The 16,513-nt window shown below is 38.5% G+C and overlaps 1 protein-coding gene across 1 annotated transcript in view; it reads right to left on the bottom strand.

The window, feature by feature from the left end:
• LOC307238934 (proton-coupled folate transporter) overlaps positions 1-16,513 on the bottom strand; it is a gene marked incomplete at both ends in the record, with an annotated part of 82,315 nt that overhangs the window by 44,042 nt on the left and 21,760 nt on the right. The window contains 3 exons of the mRNA XM_080012088.1: positions 11,415-11,571; positions 13,905-13,988; positions 14,278-14,416. Coding sequence (XP_079868214.1) covers positions 11,415-11,571; positions 13,905-13,988; positions 14,278-14,416 — 380 coding nt within the window. The remainder of the gene's footprint in view (positions 1-11,414; positions 11,572-13,904; positions 13,989-14,277; positions 14,417-16,513) is intronic.

Genomic DNA, 16,513 nt, shown 5'->3' with positions numbered 1-16,513 from the left:
GCTGACGTGCGGGTGCCAGGCGCCCCAATGGCAAAATACGGTAATTTCCGGGGGCAAAGATCAGGGAACTGACATAGTGCCTTAAAGCGTAACGCACTTTTCCCACAGTTTCGAACCCGAACACAGAAGTTAGATAGTGCAAGAGCAGGCGTTCGGGAGGGTAGGTGGGAAAGAAAGCGGTGCCATATTCTATATTATAAGTCAGTGTTACCATCAAAATTATTTTGAAGTTGTTATTTTAAGGTAAAACATTACATAGTTTTGCTTTAATATTTTTAATGCTACTCATCTGTGATAAAACACACCAAACCTCACCATGACAAATTCCTAGTAGATGTAAATGTATGTGGCGGAACAAACAGATTCTGATTCTGATTATGTTATGTTATAGTCTTTGATTAAATGTCTCCATGATAACATGGCATTTTCTCAACACTCCATTTGAATAATCTTATACATGCAATTTTAGATCCGGCTGATTTATAACAACAAGGACATATCGTTTATTTTCAAGTTTTCCCGGTTTGTTAAGACTTTGTTTAGTTTTCGTGGCGGGGTCGTCCTTCTCTCTCCTCCTTCTCCTTTGCGACTTAAGTGGTTGCCGTATGATTGCCTTGTCACCCAGAGCCCATTAATCCTCTGAGAGTTGGTCAGTGTGTGGGTGTTTGAAGGGATTTTGCTTTACTCTTAAAGAAAAAAAAGAGGATGAATCTAAAGGTCACAAAAAAAAAAAAAAATTCCAGACCCCAGTCACTGTTTTTTTCATTTCATCCCTTTCTTTTATTTTTTTTAAACCAAAATTGAATTGGAACAAATCCATTCCCCCGAAGGCCACGAGGCGACTCTTGTAAGTAATGAATCAGTAACGCATCGCAGGGAACTCGAGCTGTGGCGTCTCCCCTGTCCCAAAATTAACTCCCAACACGGTGCAAAGATTATGCTGCAGCGGTTGAACAAGAAAATCTGTTAAAGTTGCAGAATTAATTACCTGCTGTTCACGAAGATTCGAGGCTTCAACGGCATTTCGACAGACTGGAATTGTACTTTAAGATTATCATTCAGGGAGCTTTAGGAATATACGTCCTCAAATGACATGTAGCTTGCAGAGCTAGTTCTGTCAAATAACTCGACGGCGCCACTCACTTCCACACCCTTAGGGGCCAGCCTATTTAAGCAGCCAACTCCTCCTGCCCTACCTGCTTTGCTTGCTGTGCTGCTGCATTGCCTCTACCCCCCCTGCATCCACCTGTTGGGCTCTACTCTTCCATCCAATGGGGAGATCTAAGCTGATCACTCTAGCTATTTTGAGCTTATTAAGTATGCCTAGGTTTACTGTACACCTCGCTGGGAATGATAAGTAGTAGAGCCAAGATACCCACCTGAAACAATGTAAAATATATTAAGATCATTTAGGTCTAAATCTCAAGAGTTTAAAGTCAAACCTTTCTTTCTTAGAAAAACTAGGTAAGGGAATTACTTTTTTTAATGCTCTCCACTCCAAAAGCACCTCTTCCCTAAATTTGAGAATACAAGGCTGAATTGAATGTTTTATAGAACTATGAGATTGTTTCTATCACAAGTAGTGGTTAATGGTTTGGCTAAATTTTAGATTTTGCATTTTCAGAATCTATATACAAATCAATTTGTAAATTCTGTTTTACTTTTCCTCTAAAAAATATAGTCAATATTCTTTTGAGAATCTTCAGTATTCTCTCAGTATTCTCAAAACAAGATTTTGGTAATTAACCCCCCCTTCTTCCCCATTTGATTCATTCCTTTCTGGAAACTGTGCCTGCTAGTGAATGGAAAAGTTGTGTCCTACCATGAGAGGTTAGACATCTTCGCTTCCTGTAAAAATATTTGCTATAAGCTGTGCTACACACTGCTCATAGAGAATTGAGATAACGTTTACGAACTAAAGCCTATGTACTGTAGTGATGCAAGACTGGCAAACGATTCTTGATCTAATGATTCTTTTGAGAATTCCATTCATATCCCACAGCAAAAAGGACTCTTCTGACTCGTTACACCGACTGAATTGGAACGAACGAAGGGTCAGAAAATTGAACTAAACTTTTTTACCAAGTTACTCATAAAGAGCCAAATCTCTAAAAAGTGATCTTCAATCATTTCATTCTGCCAAATTCATTCATTTTGGTGAAAGAACAAGGAGTAAGTTTGCCACATTCAATATGAATTTTGCCAAATGCCTTGACCTTTTTCAGCTTGGACTCCTCAGTAATAAATTTCAGTTTGTGAATCAAAGATTCACCCTTTTCATGGAGTGACTCCCTACTCCGGAGAGATATAAATCATTGGTTTACAATGAACGAATCATGCGCGAGTCTTGCATCACAATTAGTAGGCTATAACAATGAACATTTATGCATATTTTCAATTTGTGAGTGGAAGATTCACTCATTTAAAAAATATTGGTCGCTACAAATACATTTTTCACGAGTCTCGCATCACTATTAATAGACCATAATAATAAGCAGTTATACACGTTTCTGATGTTTTTAGTGGTTAAAAGTGTTGTGCAGTGGGAATAATTAATTGGAAAATGTGTGACGTGGAAAAAAGGTTGGGAAAGACTGCTCTAACATACCTCTCTTTCTCTCAGGCATGCATCCCCTCATTCCTACACCCTCCTCATCAATAGATAGAGATAAGATAGAAAAGGGAGAAAAGAGAGAGGCCGAAAGAGACTACACATTATGTAGTCTCTTTCGGCCTCTCTCTTTTCTCTCTCGCCCTTTCTGTGATACAGGTAAATAACCTGATAATGACTCTTGTTCAACTGTGCAGCTAAGTTTATCGTTCACGCCTAACTGCAAACATTGATCGCATTTATCAATTTTCATCAAAATGTAAATGCCGGAAAAAAAACGCTTGTTTACTTTGAGTCGTGTAATTTCAGACCAATCGATGAATAAATGAAAATGAATGCTGTAGCTACTGGAGAACAAAATCGAGCCATGGTTACATTCTGAATTGATCCCAACATGAGTTTGAGATTCGGAGATGGTTTGGATGGATGTTTTGTTTTCAGATGACATATTATATATTATAATATTATAACATAATATTACATTACATGTATTAGTACTGGCAATAAATGACTAAATACAATTAGTCCTGCTACATAGTAATATTAATACTAATATACTAGATACTAATATTTTTGGGAAATAAACTTTTCGTTTATCTTACCCAGATTCAGATGAGAAGGCCCATATTCATTTAATCGGGTCGGGTGTCGGGTTTGTTACAAAAAAATTTAATTTATTACTCATTCCTTGTTATTCTTTTCAAAAGTAATATTACTTTACTTATTACTGACTGCCAAAATTAATTCGTAACACTACTCATTCTATTACTTTTCCATTACACCCCACAAAATTGGTAGTTGCGTCCTTTCTCCTCAAAATTCAGATTTTGCATGTGTGCCTCTGTTTGAATGTCAGGGTAATCAGCGGTAAGCACAGCTAAGCTTCAACTACTGATGCTACCTGTGTCTTCAACTAAAATGCGATCGGCTCAGTCGTCAATACTCACTTATGTAGTCGTGGCGCAGTAGCCGACAGACAGACATTAGCCACCTAATGAGTAATTTCCCGAAGTGCTACATCCATGTTTGTTTACACTTACGCTTGCTCCCACGTGCAGATAATATAAAGAACCGTGTCGTAAAATATTGCCGTAAAGCAGTTTGGCTTTACAGAACTTAAAATTCTTAAGAACTCTTCATACTTTAGGGTCAGGACTGTATGTGCCGCTGTCCTATCACGTGAGCGTGATCAGATCATGCAATGTATTTTGTCATTGATGTACAGCAGATATACCCGATAAGACCAAATGATAACAAAATCTGATTTCTGTGATCATGGATGTAAACTGCAAATGCGGCACGACGATTACGAAAATGACTAACATTTTATTAGTAATTTGTTACACTACTTGTCGTTGGGAAAAGTTAATTTAAATACTGTAACACGTTACTGCCCCACACTGGTGTCCAGTACCAAAATATTTTCCTAATTCCAAAGGAGCTAGGCTAGTTTCTTCCCTCTGCGGCCTTGCGTTGAGCTAACACAGTTAGCATGCAACCTGTTGATATCTCGGTACTGGACACACAGGGATAAAATTGGTATTGGCCTTCTAATCTGAATCTGGGTAAGATGGACAAAGAGTGAATTTCCCATAACACTGGAGTATCCTTTTTAGCATATGCAGTCATTGAAATTGAAGTTAATCCCACATGCAAACATACACTCACACATCCGCACAAAAGCGCACACATTCACACCAGTACCACAACAGTTTTTTTTCCATTGTTCTCAAACAAATTCATTTTAAAATCAAATATGACTAAATCAGCGATGCACGCTCACGCAAGCACGCACAAAAGCACTGGCATGATTGTTTTGGGGCAATTAAAAACCCACAAAACAGACAAAGTGAAATAGGAAATCAAATTGAAAATTTTAATATCAGCTTCGAGCGGAAATTGACGCTTCGCTTCCCTCGAATGAGCAGCTGTAGCGATTAGCACATGCAAGCAAACGCAAGAGTCTTAATGTGCGCAGCGGCCGCCATGCGCCCGCATTTCACACAATCACACACACACGGATCAAATAGAGATTAGATCCAAAACGATATGTCTGAGCACAAATACACCTATACACCACCACATTGTTTTGTGATTACCTCCCCATTTCTGATGCAACAATGCCATTCACATCTTCTCAATAACTGCCTCCTTTTTCTGTGTCCTTTATCTGCGATTCTCTCTCTCTCTCTCTCTCTCTCCCCATGTCATTAGGGAGTGCTGCGGAGTGATAATCCATCTTCTCCAGGCGCCAATGAAAAAATAGATTCAGGAAGTGACTGAATGACTCAGAGGAGGAGGAAGATGAATCACTTGTAGAAGACGGAGTCAGGAGCAGGAAGTTAGAAAGGCTCCTGCAGACATTCGCACCCTTGGGGTTGTGACCTCATGTGGGGTCAGCCTGGGCTATAGTAACATTCACAATGCCTAATTCGCCTTTTTATATGCTCAGTTATGATGCTTAAATTTCCTGTGTTTTGATTTTAGATTTTGATTTATTTCCATTCGTTTCCTGCTTGTATGAAATGAAAAACCTTCACAAAAGTAATTTTGACAAAAAAAAAAAAAAAAACACTGACCATTGCTTTAAAAGGCTGTGTGGGTCCACAGAGAATTCAGATATTTAAGTTAAATGTGTAATTTTCCACCACTAGAGGGAGTGCTAGTCCATCATCACTTGATCCAAGCAGTTGCCATGCAACAAATGCCAAGTTGGAATCCAGTTGAAGTGCTTTGCTTCATTGTGAGCTCTCTGTCTAGTAAATGTTAGTCCAATGTTGATTGTAGAATTATTCCCTTCTTTGTCTGAAATGATTTAAGAAAAGAAAAGGGATTCTTCCAGACAATTAATGGCTCCCGCTGTCCCCGGAAAATAGTGTTCACAGAATCTGAGGCTTCAATAACAAAACAGACTCGTCAAATCGGAGCAATACACTCATCTATATATACTGTACTACAGGCAACTAAGGCCAAACAGTGGCTTTAGTTGTAATAATATATTTAAATATTTGGAGAGATTTTACGTTTCATAAATATCAAATATTGTACATTTTACATTGTACGAAGGTTGTTTAGTTGGGTAAATCACATTTGTCATTTGAACATGATTTAATGTGACATGCAGGGAAAACTCTGCCCACCTCCCGGGAGGTGGTTCAGGAGTCAGGGTTAGCAGTTCTGCAGGGAACCTAGAGTTTGCCAGAACGTGGAGTGTTCGCTCGGGCACCCCACAGCAGGGCTGCAGGGATGCCGTGGGCTTAAATCCTGACTCCTTCGGTTAAAGGTCTCCCTGCCCTCCCACAAGGTCAAGCCTGGTGGCACCGAGCTGTCATTAGCACATCCTTCTGCCGGGTTTGGTTTTAAGCAGAGAGTGAGGTACAAAGCTCAAGCTCTTGACCGGGGTTTGACCAGACTTGAGACTTTGAGACTGCTGTACAGGTTAAAGTGTGTCTTAATTGTTCTCGATGCATCTGCATATGCAACCTTGTTTTTCACTTCTGTGTGTCTCCTCATGTCTCCTGATATGAGCATGTGTGTGTCATGGCAGCCCCTCTGATCCTACCACCTGCAGGCCCTCACACAAAGTTCATCTGCATAAGGCCTGTCCACCTGCATTGGCCCCACCCTCAGTTGCAGCAGCCAATTAGAGCAGTGGTTCATTAACATCAAATCAAGATCCACAGAAAACACCCCATATTGAGAAGCTCAGTCTGCCAATTGGGCCTTGTAAAAAATCAGGCCATGCTCCCTCTTCCTCTGGTAATTTACAGTATCCTCTCCTATTCATATAATATCCATTGAAAAACAGAGGACAATATTCCTATCTTACCGGTAATCCACCCCTCCTTAATAGCATACCTACCCTGATAAAAGCAACGCATAAAGCTATCCAGCTATTAATTTTGAGAGAGAGAGAGAGAGAGAGAGAGAGAGAGAGAGAGAGAGAGAGAGAGAGAGAGAGAGAGAGAGAGAGAGAGACCATTATATCTCTAGCTACATCTAATAGATTTGAGGCAAAATCTCACAATGGCATCCGGCAAATGCAGAATTCATATTTCACGCACAGGCGTGCACGTCAAATGGCCTCAGTGTATGAATGAAAGGGAACAGAGACCTTGAAATGACACATGGGTGGCTCGCCGTGCAGCTCAGCAATCCGAGCACAATACAATGAAAAGAAGCAGAGGGTATGAAGAGCATCACTCTGCCGGTGCGTTCAACAACACACCTTCACGGCCCTCGGAAAGGCATCGGCAAATGGAAAATGGCTCACTTGTTTGTGGATGCAGAAAAACAACAAAATGTCCCCTCTTTGCTTTCATATTAGTTCATGTATTTTTGAGTTTGGAAGTATGACAATTAACGGCCACACCTGAAGTATATTTTTGTGTTTTTATCTGAGATATTCAATGATTTCTATGCCACATTTTCGATGATTGCTGGCTGATTTAGCAACTACAATGTACAATTCACTACAATGTACAATTTGATATTAAATGATCTTTTTATAGGGTTGGTTTGTTGTTTTTCAACCCAGGCCTTATTCAAGTGTTGATTCTAATCAGTGTTGGGGGTAATGCACTACAAAGTAACATGTTAGAGTACTCAGATTGCATTTTTGTTGTAACAAGTAACATAGTGTTAGTTTTGCAAATAAGCAATCCATTACTGTTAAAATGTATTTCTCTGTTCCATTTGTTGCCTAAAATAAATAAAATTTCATCCAAATCGATTCACATACGGTGCAGATGTTAGTGAAAAACCGAACAACTTTGACCCGAAATATTCAGCTGGTCTTGCATAAGTGACATGCCACTATTCGTAAACAAAATGAACGAGATGAGATTTACGGCAATACATTATGACGTCATCATACTATTTACTATAATTGTACAGATTCCGAATTAGAATGTCCAGTCGGACCGCGTCCAGTGTGAGGTGTAGACTCACTCTGTACTCGTTCGACTATATCGATTTACGTGTCTTTTTGTAGCTTCTTAACTGGTAGATGTCAGTAAATCTCTTCGATTTTAATTTTATCTCTGTGGTTCCCATTACTTTGCCTAATTAATGAAAAATACAAATAAAAATAGTAAAAAAAAAACTCCACTGGAATGTGTGACTGAGTGATGTGTTGAAGATGCAGCAATGCGTCAGAAAAATATAAGCCTTGCAATGGTAATTACTCACAGAAATACCACAATGTTTTTCGTATTTCATGGAAAACATAACTTACTGAAAATGTAATCCAAGAAAAAAGTCAACAAATAAATTATGTAAATTCAACTGTTATCGTAAATCTCTGTGAATACGTCATAGTTGACAAATTTGAGACACAATGTCACCTACCTTCATGACCTGACCAAGAAGGTCCAGACCAGTAAAAAGTCTGGATCTCTGGACAACACTTCTGTCTGTTCTGGCCTCAAAAACTAAAGAAAAACACTGGAACCGAGCAGAGTCTAAAGCGAAAGAGTTTGTGTATCTGAGAGTCAAGTACAGCAATAAACAGTGAGTGGGCCCGAAAGACGGACTGAAGAACTGTACCTTTGGTCCTCCTTATATACCTCTGAAAATGCTCCCTCCCCCAATGTCATACCCTGCCCCTTTAAGTGCAAGGAACCAATCACAGTATTGTGGGATGTGTCCCAAGGAACCAATAACAGTTGTGTTTCTAGGGAGTGTTTTCAGGGTTCCTGGAATACTTGTCATGTTTGGGCATGTTTGGGCATGTTGAGTTATAAACGATTAATGTTAAAGTTAATCTATTAAACTACATTTTCCAATTGTACATTATTAACAGAAAAAATACAATAAAGTAGTAATTAGAACTACTATGTATTTATATATTTCTAAAATAAAATGTATTTATTGTTATTGTTATGAAAAGTAATTACAAAAGTGTTTTTTGTTATTGTTGCAGGTGCCGATAAATAGCCGAAAATCTAAGACAATAAAGAAGCCATTGTCCAAAAATCCAGTCGTCAAGGTCAGTCACAATATTAAAAAAAAAAGTACTGAAGAAAAATACTGTGAAAAAAACACTAACGGAAACTGACATGAGGAGGAACGGTCCAGCTGTTTTGGACAATTGTTTAATAAAACAATTATCTGACTTGTTTTTTAATTGCTTGTCCAAATTTCCTATTTACTCTACTTTAGAACTTACAAACAAGATTAAGACTGTAAACTCAGCTAAACTCAACTAAATTTTCAAAATAAATAAATAATAAAGTTAGCTGTGTTGCCAGACATTGTCTCGTTGACATATTTTACCCAATGGATATTTACCATCTGCTTTGCGTCGAAACTTAAATATCCCAAAAAAACGCCAAACTGTGGATGTACGTGGCCCTCTTTGTCAACGATACATCACCTTTCTCCTTCTCCGAGCTTTAGATGCTGCCGCTCTGTCTCTGCTGCCGGTGCGTTTAGAACTTAAGCGCAACCTACCTACAAGTGAGGGGCGGGGCTTCTGTTTATTGCGACAAATGTGATTGGATAGAAGTCAAATGCCAGCTTTGGATCATCTAAATTGATTGGCTTTTTGTTGCCACTTGCCTAAAGCGTCTACGCACGTGTAGTTCAGCTAGCGAAATGGCAGATAGGACAGCATTACACCCAGATCCGACAGTAGGCTACGCCCTCTGGACAATCCAACCTAATGAACATGCGTAGCAAACGCAAAGGAATTTTCAGTTTAGGTAACGCAAAGGTATTCTAACGAGTTACTTTTCTCAGTATGTTATGCTGTTACGTAATAAGTTGCTTTTTAACGACAGTAATCTTGTAATGTAACAAGTTACTCTTAAAAGCACTTCCCGTCACGTATAACTTCTGAACTTGTTGAGAAATGGAAATGAGAAACTTACCACTCTGCTGCAAGTTAAATCTGCTGTTAGCCAATGTTAAATTTAATTTTAGAACATTGGAAGCTCACAGTATAGTCAGACAGTCTTTATAATATGTAATACCAAAAATAAGAATGGTCGCAAACAATGTGAGTTATCCAGCTTTTCGGGGGTTTAATTGACTTTTCTGCACTCTTGCAAATCCGCTCATTTGGCTCCATCCACTGATGTAAGACTAGAACAAAGAATTTGCGCAGCTTCCTACTGGCAACTGACCATAACCAACTGCACTGCGGCAATTGCAAAAAGTAGTTTGAATGTGTTATGTTAAACCGTGGAGTTACATATTCATGTTAGGTTACATTGTGAAAAACGCAGTTCACTTACCGAGATGCTAAACAACGCTGATCGATGGTTTCCTTTAAAACGACCGTCCAAGTAAAGATCATTCATCCATATTCCATGTGATATGAAGTCACAATGTGAACCCGTTTTGATAGAATTCAACCCTTAAATTGTACTACCTTTACACACACGGAGCCATTATTGTGAAATGGCGAAGAAGAACCCTGCACCTACATTACTTCCGTAAACAGACGGTTTAAAGCGCAGCACGGGGGTGTTTCGGTCTCACTTGTCTGTGAAAACTTTCTTCTCCATATTGTTATGGTTTACACAAAGCGCATGGCGGAAGCTTTGACTCATATTTCGGACCTTAATCTGACCAGTGTGATAGATCCAAGTCAGTGCTAGCAGCACGTACTGGATTTCATTTTCCGCGATGATAGTCAGTTCTCCGACGGCGAAGCGGAGAATGACTGCTGAATCTAATATTACTCCGGACTTGGAGAACATTTCAAAAAGCAGATTTCAAACTTCGTCCGTTGTTGTTACAACGGAAGAAGTTGATGATGTGATGAAGTCCGTTGAGGTTGGTGACAGATTTTCAGATTTCAGATTTTCTGACACTCATAATATTGATAGACTCTACATTTTGTTGTGTTGTCCGTACTTTTAAACTCCAAAATGATTCCACTTTTACAAAACATGTATACTGTTACTGTTAAATAAAATCTTTATTTAAAACAAAATTAGTTGTGTGTTTTTGAGCTGTTCGTGATTGGCTTATTCAGCAGTATTTTAATTAGCCATGAGGCTTTGTTTGTCCACCCACCCCATTGCATTCTGGGAGGTGGCTGAATGAACATGGTGTGAGTAAAACTTTGGAAGTGATTATCTCAGAAACACGGTTTGCCACACCCTTGTCATTAACAAGTCATAGCTTTAAAAATATTTGCTTGATTTGCACAAGTGACACCTTGTTTGGAAGCTCTGATTCTCCACTGTTAAACGATGAGGAAAAAAACGAAAAAATCAAAGCCGCCAAATGACCCTAAAGTACGCGGTAGATCACCGCTTACTTTAGGTGAGTTTTCCGTTACTTTATGTGAGTTTTCTGTTTTCAAAAGGACATTCAAAATGTTTATTAAAGCTTCAAAGTTTACCCCATTGGACTGCATTCAAACACATTGAAAAGTTGGGGCAGAGCGGTAAGTTTTTCAACACTAAAGAGCTCAGGCAAGTTATCCGAAAGTCCTAAATGATGGGAATCAACATATTGGGTTGAAAAATAGTAAACCTATCCTTTAAGGCAAGTAACATGATTATGGAAAATATAGAAAAAGCACTCCCCATTTTTGGAACAAGCTAGTAACATGGTGTTGGTAAGAATCTGCTTCTGAGAGAAACAGAGGGGTGAAGCAGGAAGTGAAGTTGGCTGGAAGTGGCCTTTGACCAGGTAAAACAAACGCATTCAAAAATTGTTTTACCACTAAGGCAATGATGGATAAATGCTTCATTAAGAAGGTGCAGTTTGACACGACCAATTCTAGCCTTGACTATTCATATCAACTGTGTCCACCAAAGTGTTATGGGTGCCCCACGCCACTTACTGCATGAGGATGAAGACGACGAGCATCAGAGTTGCCATGATGACATAGGGCATCCCGGCAAAGGTGGCCAAGGTGAGAGGGTAGAGACCGTTGAACAACAGACTGGCCACTAGAATGCACAAGGCTTCTAGTGATGCAGAGAAGGAGAACATGGCACCTGGTGTTGGGAAAAGAAAATCAAAACCAAGGATGGACATACATAATGATAATGCTAAATCCTTTTATCATAATGTACTGCCCCCAACCCTCCCCCCCCCCCCGACCTGCATAATGGTTCTCCGCGTATATAATACATTTACTGTATATGATTCAAATATATTGTACATATAATTCATATATGAGCTTACATTTTGTGTATGACACACATGTTATATACTATTCTCTTTACTGTAAGGTTGACTTTACTCTAGTGGAGAATTACAGGTTTTTTGAGAGAGTAAACTGTAGCTCATTTATTTTATTGTTTTATTGTTGACTTTTTATCGTAATAAATCCATCCACGAAAGTTGGAGTGCTGTTGACAGCATGGACGTCACACACTGATATTGTGGTGTTCCACGGACTGTGGCTTATAATCCAGTAATGTACAGTATATATAATGTTTCTAATTCAGTATTGGTTTTCCCTGAAGACTGCTTTATGTTCCACACATCCACCCATTATAGAATGAGCCTACTCGTATTTCCATTCATTAAATACTGAATGCTCTTTTAAAGAACCATACTAACCACTGATCCACAAGCTTAAATGGCAGCCTGAACGGTTTTCTAGTTATGTTAGGAATAAAGAATAAAGGTAGTTTACGAAGCAATTTTTTGTATTTTTTTTTTTTATTTTAAAACACAATAAATTTGTGTGGATAGAGAGGTGCCTTTCCAGACCGAATCGAGCTGTGAGACCACAACTTTCTAAAAAAAGTTTTCATTGTAGTCCAGGGTAGTCAGCCCTTCATCAAAGTTCAATGGAAGAGTCTGCTTTGGCTCTCGATTCCGATGTGTTTTGTGACTGCAGAAGTTCATTCATTCTGAGTGTAATTCTATGATCGGGCGGCTGTGGGCGGCTTCTTATGATGATAATCATGGTTATTTTAGTCAATATTGAGAGCATGACAATTTACCACGATTATTAATCAATTTTGGAGAACAGAATTATTTTATGACACTTGTTAAATCAATCGAAAACTTTCTTCACAATGAAAAAATATTTTATAAACCTTTAAATAAAGATTTTTAGACCTAGGCTTTAACCCATGTGCCTATGCGTAAAAAAATCTCGTTTCCCCGGTGTTCTTTCTTCAGCACTTGGATTTTTTTATACCCCCAAAATATGATTATGATTAAAATGTTTTCCAGAATTATTTAGAGGCTAGACCTTAGTCAACAAGGTCTCATTATCAAATTGATTTGATCAATGGTTTTTTTGTACGGACAAAAATGTGTATTCTTGTTTTCAGTCAGCTTCAGTAGCATAGTTGAGATGTAGCCTACATGATTCCAAAAATCATCCCAAAACACGAATATGTGTGTAACATGTTTTGATTGTGCAAAAAGTTTTGAACATGATCTTGCTGAAACACATAAACATATTAAAGTCCAGGGGTTTATAAATTAATTCAAATGAATTAATTTATAAACCCCTGGACTTGACGTGAATACATGCCACATGCACATTTAAAGAGGTTACTTACCCCAAACAAAAGAGGACGGATGAGTAAATCATGACTATTTGTATGTTGACTCAGCAGGGATAATATCAAATGAGAAAAGTTGATCTACAGGAAAATAATTATTTCAAAGCAATACAGAATGCCTGAGTGCCTTACTGCATTATATTCCATTATATTTTGAATTGTCACCTGGTGCCTGAATTTTGTGTTTTCCTTTACATAAATAAAGAGATTTTCATGATAAATTAATGCAGAAAATTTCCCCCTGACGCCCAGACCCTCTCAATGTTCAATTGAAACCTACGCCACTGTAAACACATGCACATGTACATGTTTATCAAAAAGCATTAAAGATTATATACTTACAATATATTTTCTTGGCATATTCTCTTCTTCTAACTGACTGAAGGTCATTCGAAGTTCTTCAGTTAGAACAGTTAGATTTCTCATTTAGGTCTCTCCTTTAGTTCTGTGACTTTGTTTACTGAAAATGGCTGCCTCCAAATAGCTTTAATTCACTAGCTATGATTGTGCTAAACAAAATGGAGAAGGGCCTCACATTGCTCTTTGCCTGGGGCCTCCAAATCTCTAAAACTGCCCCTGCTTATGTCCTACATTCTTTACTCTCAGTATGATCCATTAACAGAAAATAAATACAATCAAATTCTACCAATAATTCCGTCAGAGACAAAAGATGTGACAGTAGAGTAAAAATATTATTTTGCACTTTGCAGCCACCACTGCCTAGCAACAGACCAATGTGGAAGGTGGGTAAGGGGGTAAGTAGTATTTTGTGTGTGTGTGTGTGTGTGTGTGTGGGTTACCTTGTTCATGTTGCTCCACAATAGAGGAAGACAGTGACCTGACGACTGCCTGGGTAATTCCTGATGGAGCTCCGATCACACACACTACACAGAAAGAGCGATGTAGATAGATGGGGAGAGATTATATTTTTGTTGAATAGTCAACCTCACGAAAATAATCATTATGGGCTGTTGGTCAGTTTTTGACATGACCTTAATACTTTTTTTGGATAAAGAGCTTAGACTGTTTTGATAGTTATTCCTCAGCAAAACCTTTAATGGGTAACAGATGTGCACAACAGATGATTGCACGCCTCAAGGACAAGCACCCCAATGGAGATTTGTAATCAATACACTGAATACACTGTACTAGATTGCGTGTCATTTGCCTCACCGAGGAAGACCATCCATTTGTTCGTAGAGAAAGCCAGCGTAATGAATGCGGCTGACCTGAAGAGGGTGGCCAGCTTGGCCAGAGTCTGCTCGGACACACACTTCAATAACAGAGGAAACATCAACAGCAATACCAGACCCTAAAAAAAAAATAGAGGTGGACATGATCACACAAACAATTCTTAGATCATTTTCCACAGTAAACCTTCAATCCACATGAGGCAGCTCATGTAGGTATAGGCTACTTTTATCTGCCATGTTTGTATGTAGGTAACCCTAACCACCACTCCTCTCTGGAGCCATTGTCTTTATGGAATAATGGTCTTCCAAATATCAACACAGACATCCATTAAAGTAAGTAAACATATCCATTGAGACCCTAAGGTCCCGTGGAAAAATAATTTTGACTATGATGGTAAGGCAGCATCTAGCGCTGAACTGCATTTTAAAAATACTTTTTCATCGGCTACGACATTTGGTCCTAATGGTTGCGATTTGGTGCTGACACATTAATTTGATGTAGTGTGATTAATTTGCAGTCCTTAAATTAAATAATTCAACCCCTAAAGATTTTAACTTCGGATAAATATTCAACATGTTTTATGCAAGTGTGCCCAGGCCAGGTGCAAGTCACCATGGTCATCTACCTGAAATTGGTGAAACCACCAACCCAGTGACCCTGTAATGCCATTGTTTAGCTTTGTAATATACTATTCTACTGTTCAATAAAGCAATTAACCCATCGGTTGTTATGGCACCAGTTTCCTTTAGCTCAGAGAACTGTTGTCACATCTTTAACCAACTCCCTTATCAGTTTAATTTTGGCCTCTTTGTTGGGGGGGTTGCAGCCCTGTCAAGGCTACTGCAATAAAATAAGAAGGAAATAGTGTGTTTACGTCCCAAGAGACCTCGAAAAGGACAGAATGTGACATGCTTGGGGGCAGTCATAGTCCAGATGGTAAAATCTCATAAAAGTGTGAGAGGAAGCCCAGTAGGGATTAAGAGCAGACATTTGTTTCTGAAATGCCCTTTAACAATGCCCTGCAAATGTCCAAAGCCAAAGTGGATTGTACATGGATGCCGTTTAGACCGGCCCTCTGCATTTTACAGGTTGTGGCAATAGTCTCGGTGATCAAATGAGAAGAACTCCTTCATTGGAATTGGCTGGTCATGGACAAGGTTGTCACCCACCCTTGCCCCTATGGATGCCCTCCAAAAGACGCAGTTTGTTCTTGTGTCCAATAGATAATAGTTAAGTAACTATAGTAATAGTAATGATAATAGTATGATAGCGCCATTCTTAAACACTACTTTACAGAATGACATATGAAATATCTGTAAGCATATCTGTAATTACGGTATATGAAAAATATTACAATGTAATAATATAAATATATTATAATATAATAGGAACGCTTCTGTATAATGAATCAAGATATAAATATATGAACAAATAAAATATTAAAACGACAAACATTACCCCTTAGGGGTAATTGGAGGAATTTCAGGGGATCCACAGCATTATTATGTCTTTTTCAAACCAAACATGGCAGATAAAAAAAAGTTTGGGAACATAGATCCTAGGTGCCTTAGAGTACCTTTCAAGGTGGCACATGCCAAAAGTACGTTCACCACTAATCGTCAGTCTAGTCTGGGACGCACAGCAAGGTTCGGTCTGAGCACCCAGGTGATGCACTGGTTCATAAGGTGCTAACGGATCAATGATGCAGCTGGGGTCCAGTAATCACTACAATCTTGAAATCAATTCTAAAACACGCACGTATCGAGTGAAAACCAAACTACGCACAGGGCATTGGGAAAATAACATAAAACACAAACAATTGCAAAAGCATTTACAAAGTAGAATTAAAGACAATAATTGAGATAATTAAATAAATTAAAAATGGGGTAAGAATATGAGAAAGTAGTTAGATACACAAAATTGCGAAATGCATTTGATAAAAAGGGTAACAATTATACTTATTTTCAGATTTGGGCCATCAGTTGAGACCATGAAGGATCGCGATCGTTCCTCAGCAAATTATTTTATTTTTTCAATGGTAAATACAAATCCGGAGATCTAGATTAACACCAATAATTTGTCTAGATCATGCGCTATGATCTTATTTAATTACAGTGGTGGATGTATTAATGATTTTCGAAGCAGACCTTGAGACACTATTGAAAATCTTTTTAAAAAATATAGTAGGGAGAGCATCAAGAGAGCAGGTGGAAAA

This window comes from Zeus faber (assembly GCF_960531495.2).
Source record: "Zeus faber genome assembly, chromosome: 13".
Classification (NCBI taxonomy): domain Eukaryota; kingdom Metazoa; phylum Chordata; class Actinopteri; order Zeiformes; family Zeidae; genus Zeus; species Zeus faber.
Note: the sequence above shows the minus strand (reverse complement) of the source record. Positions and strands in the feature narration are given on the sequence as shown.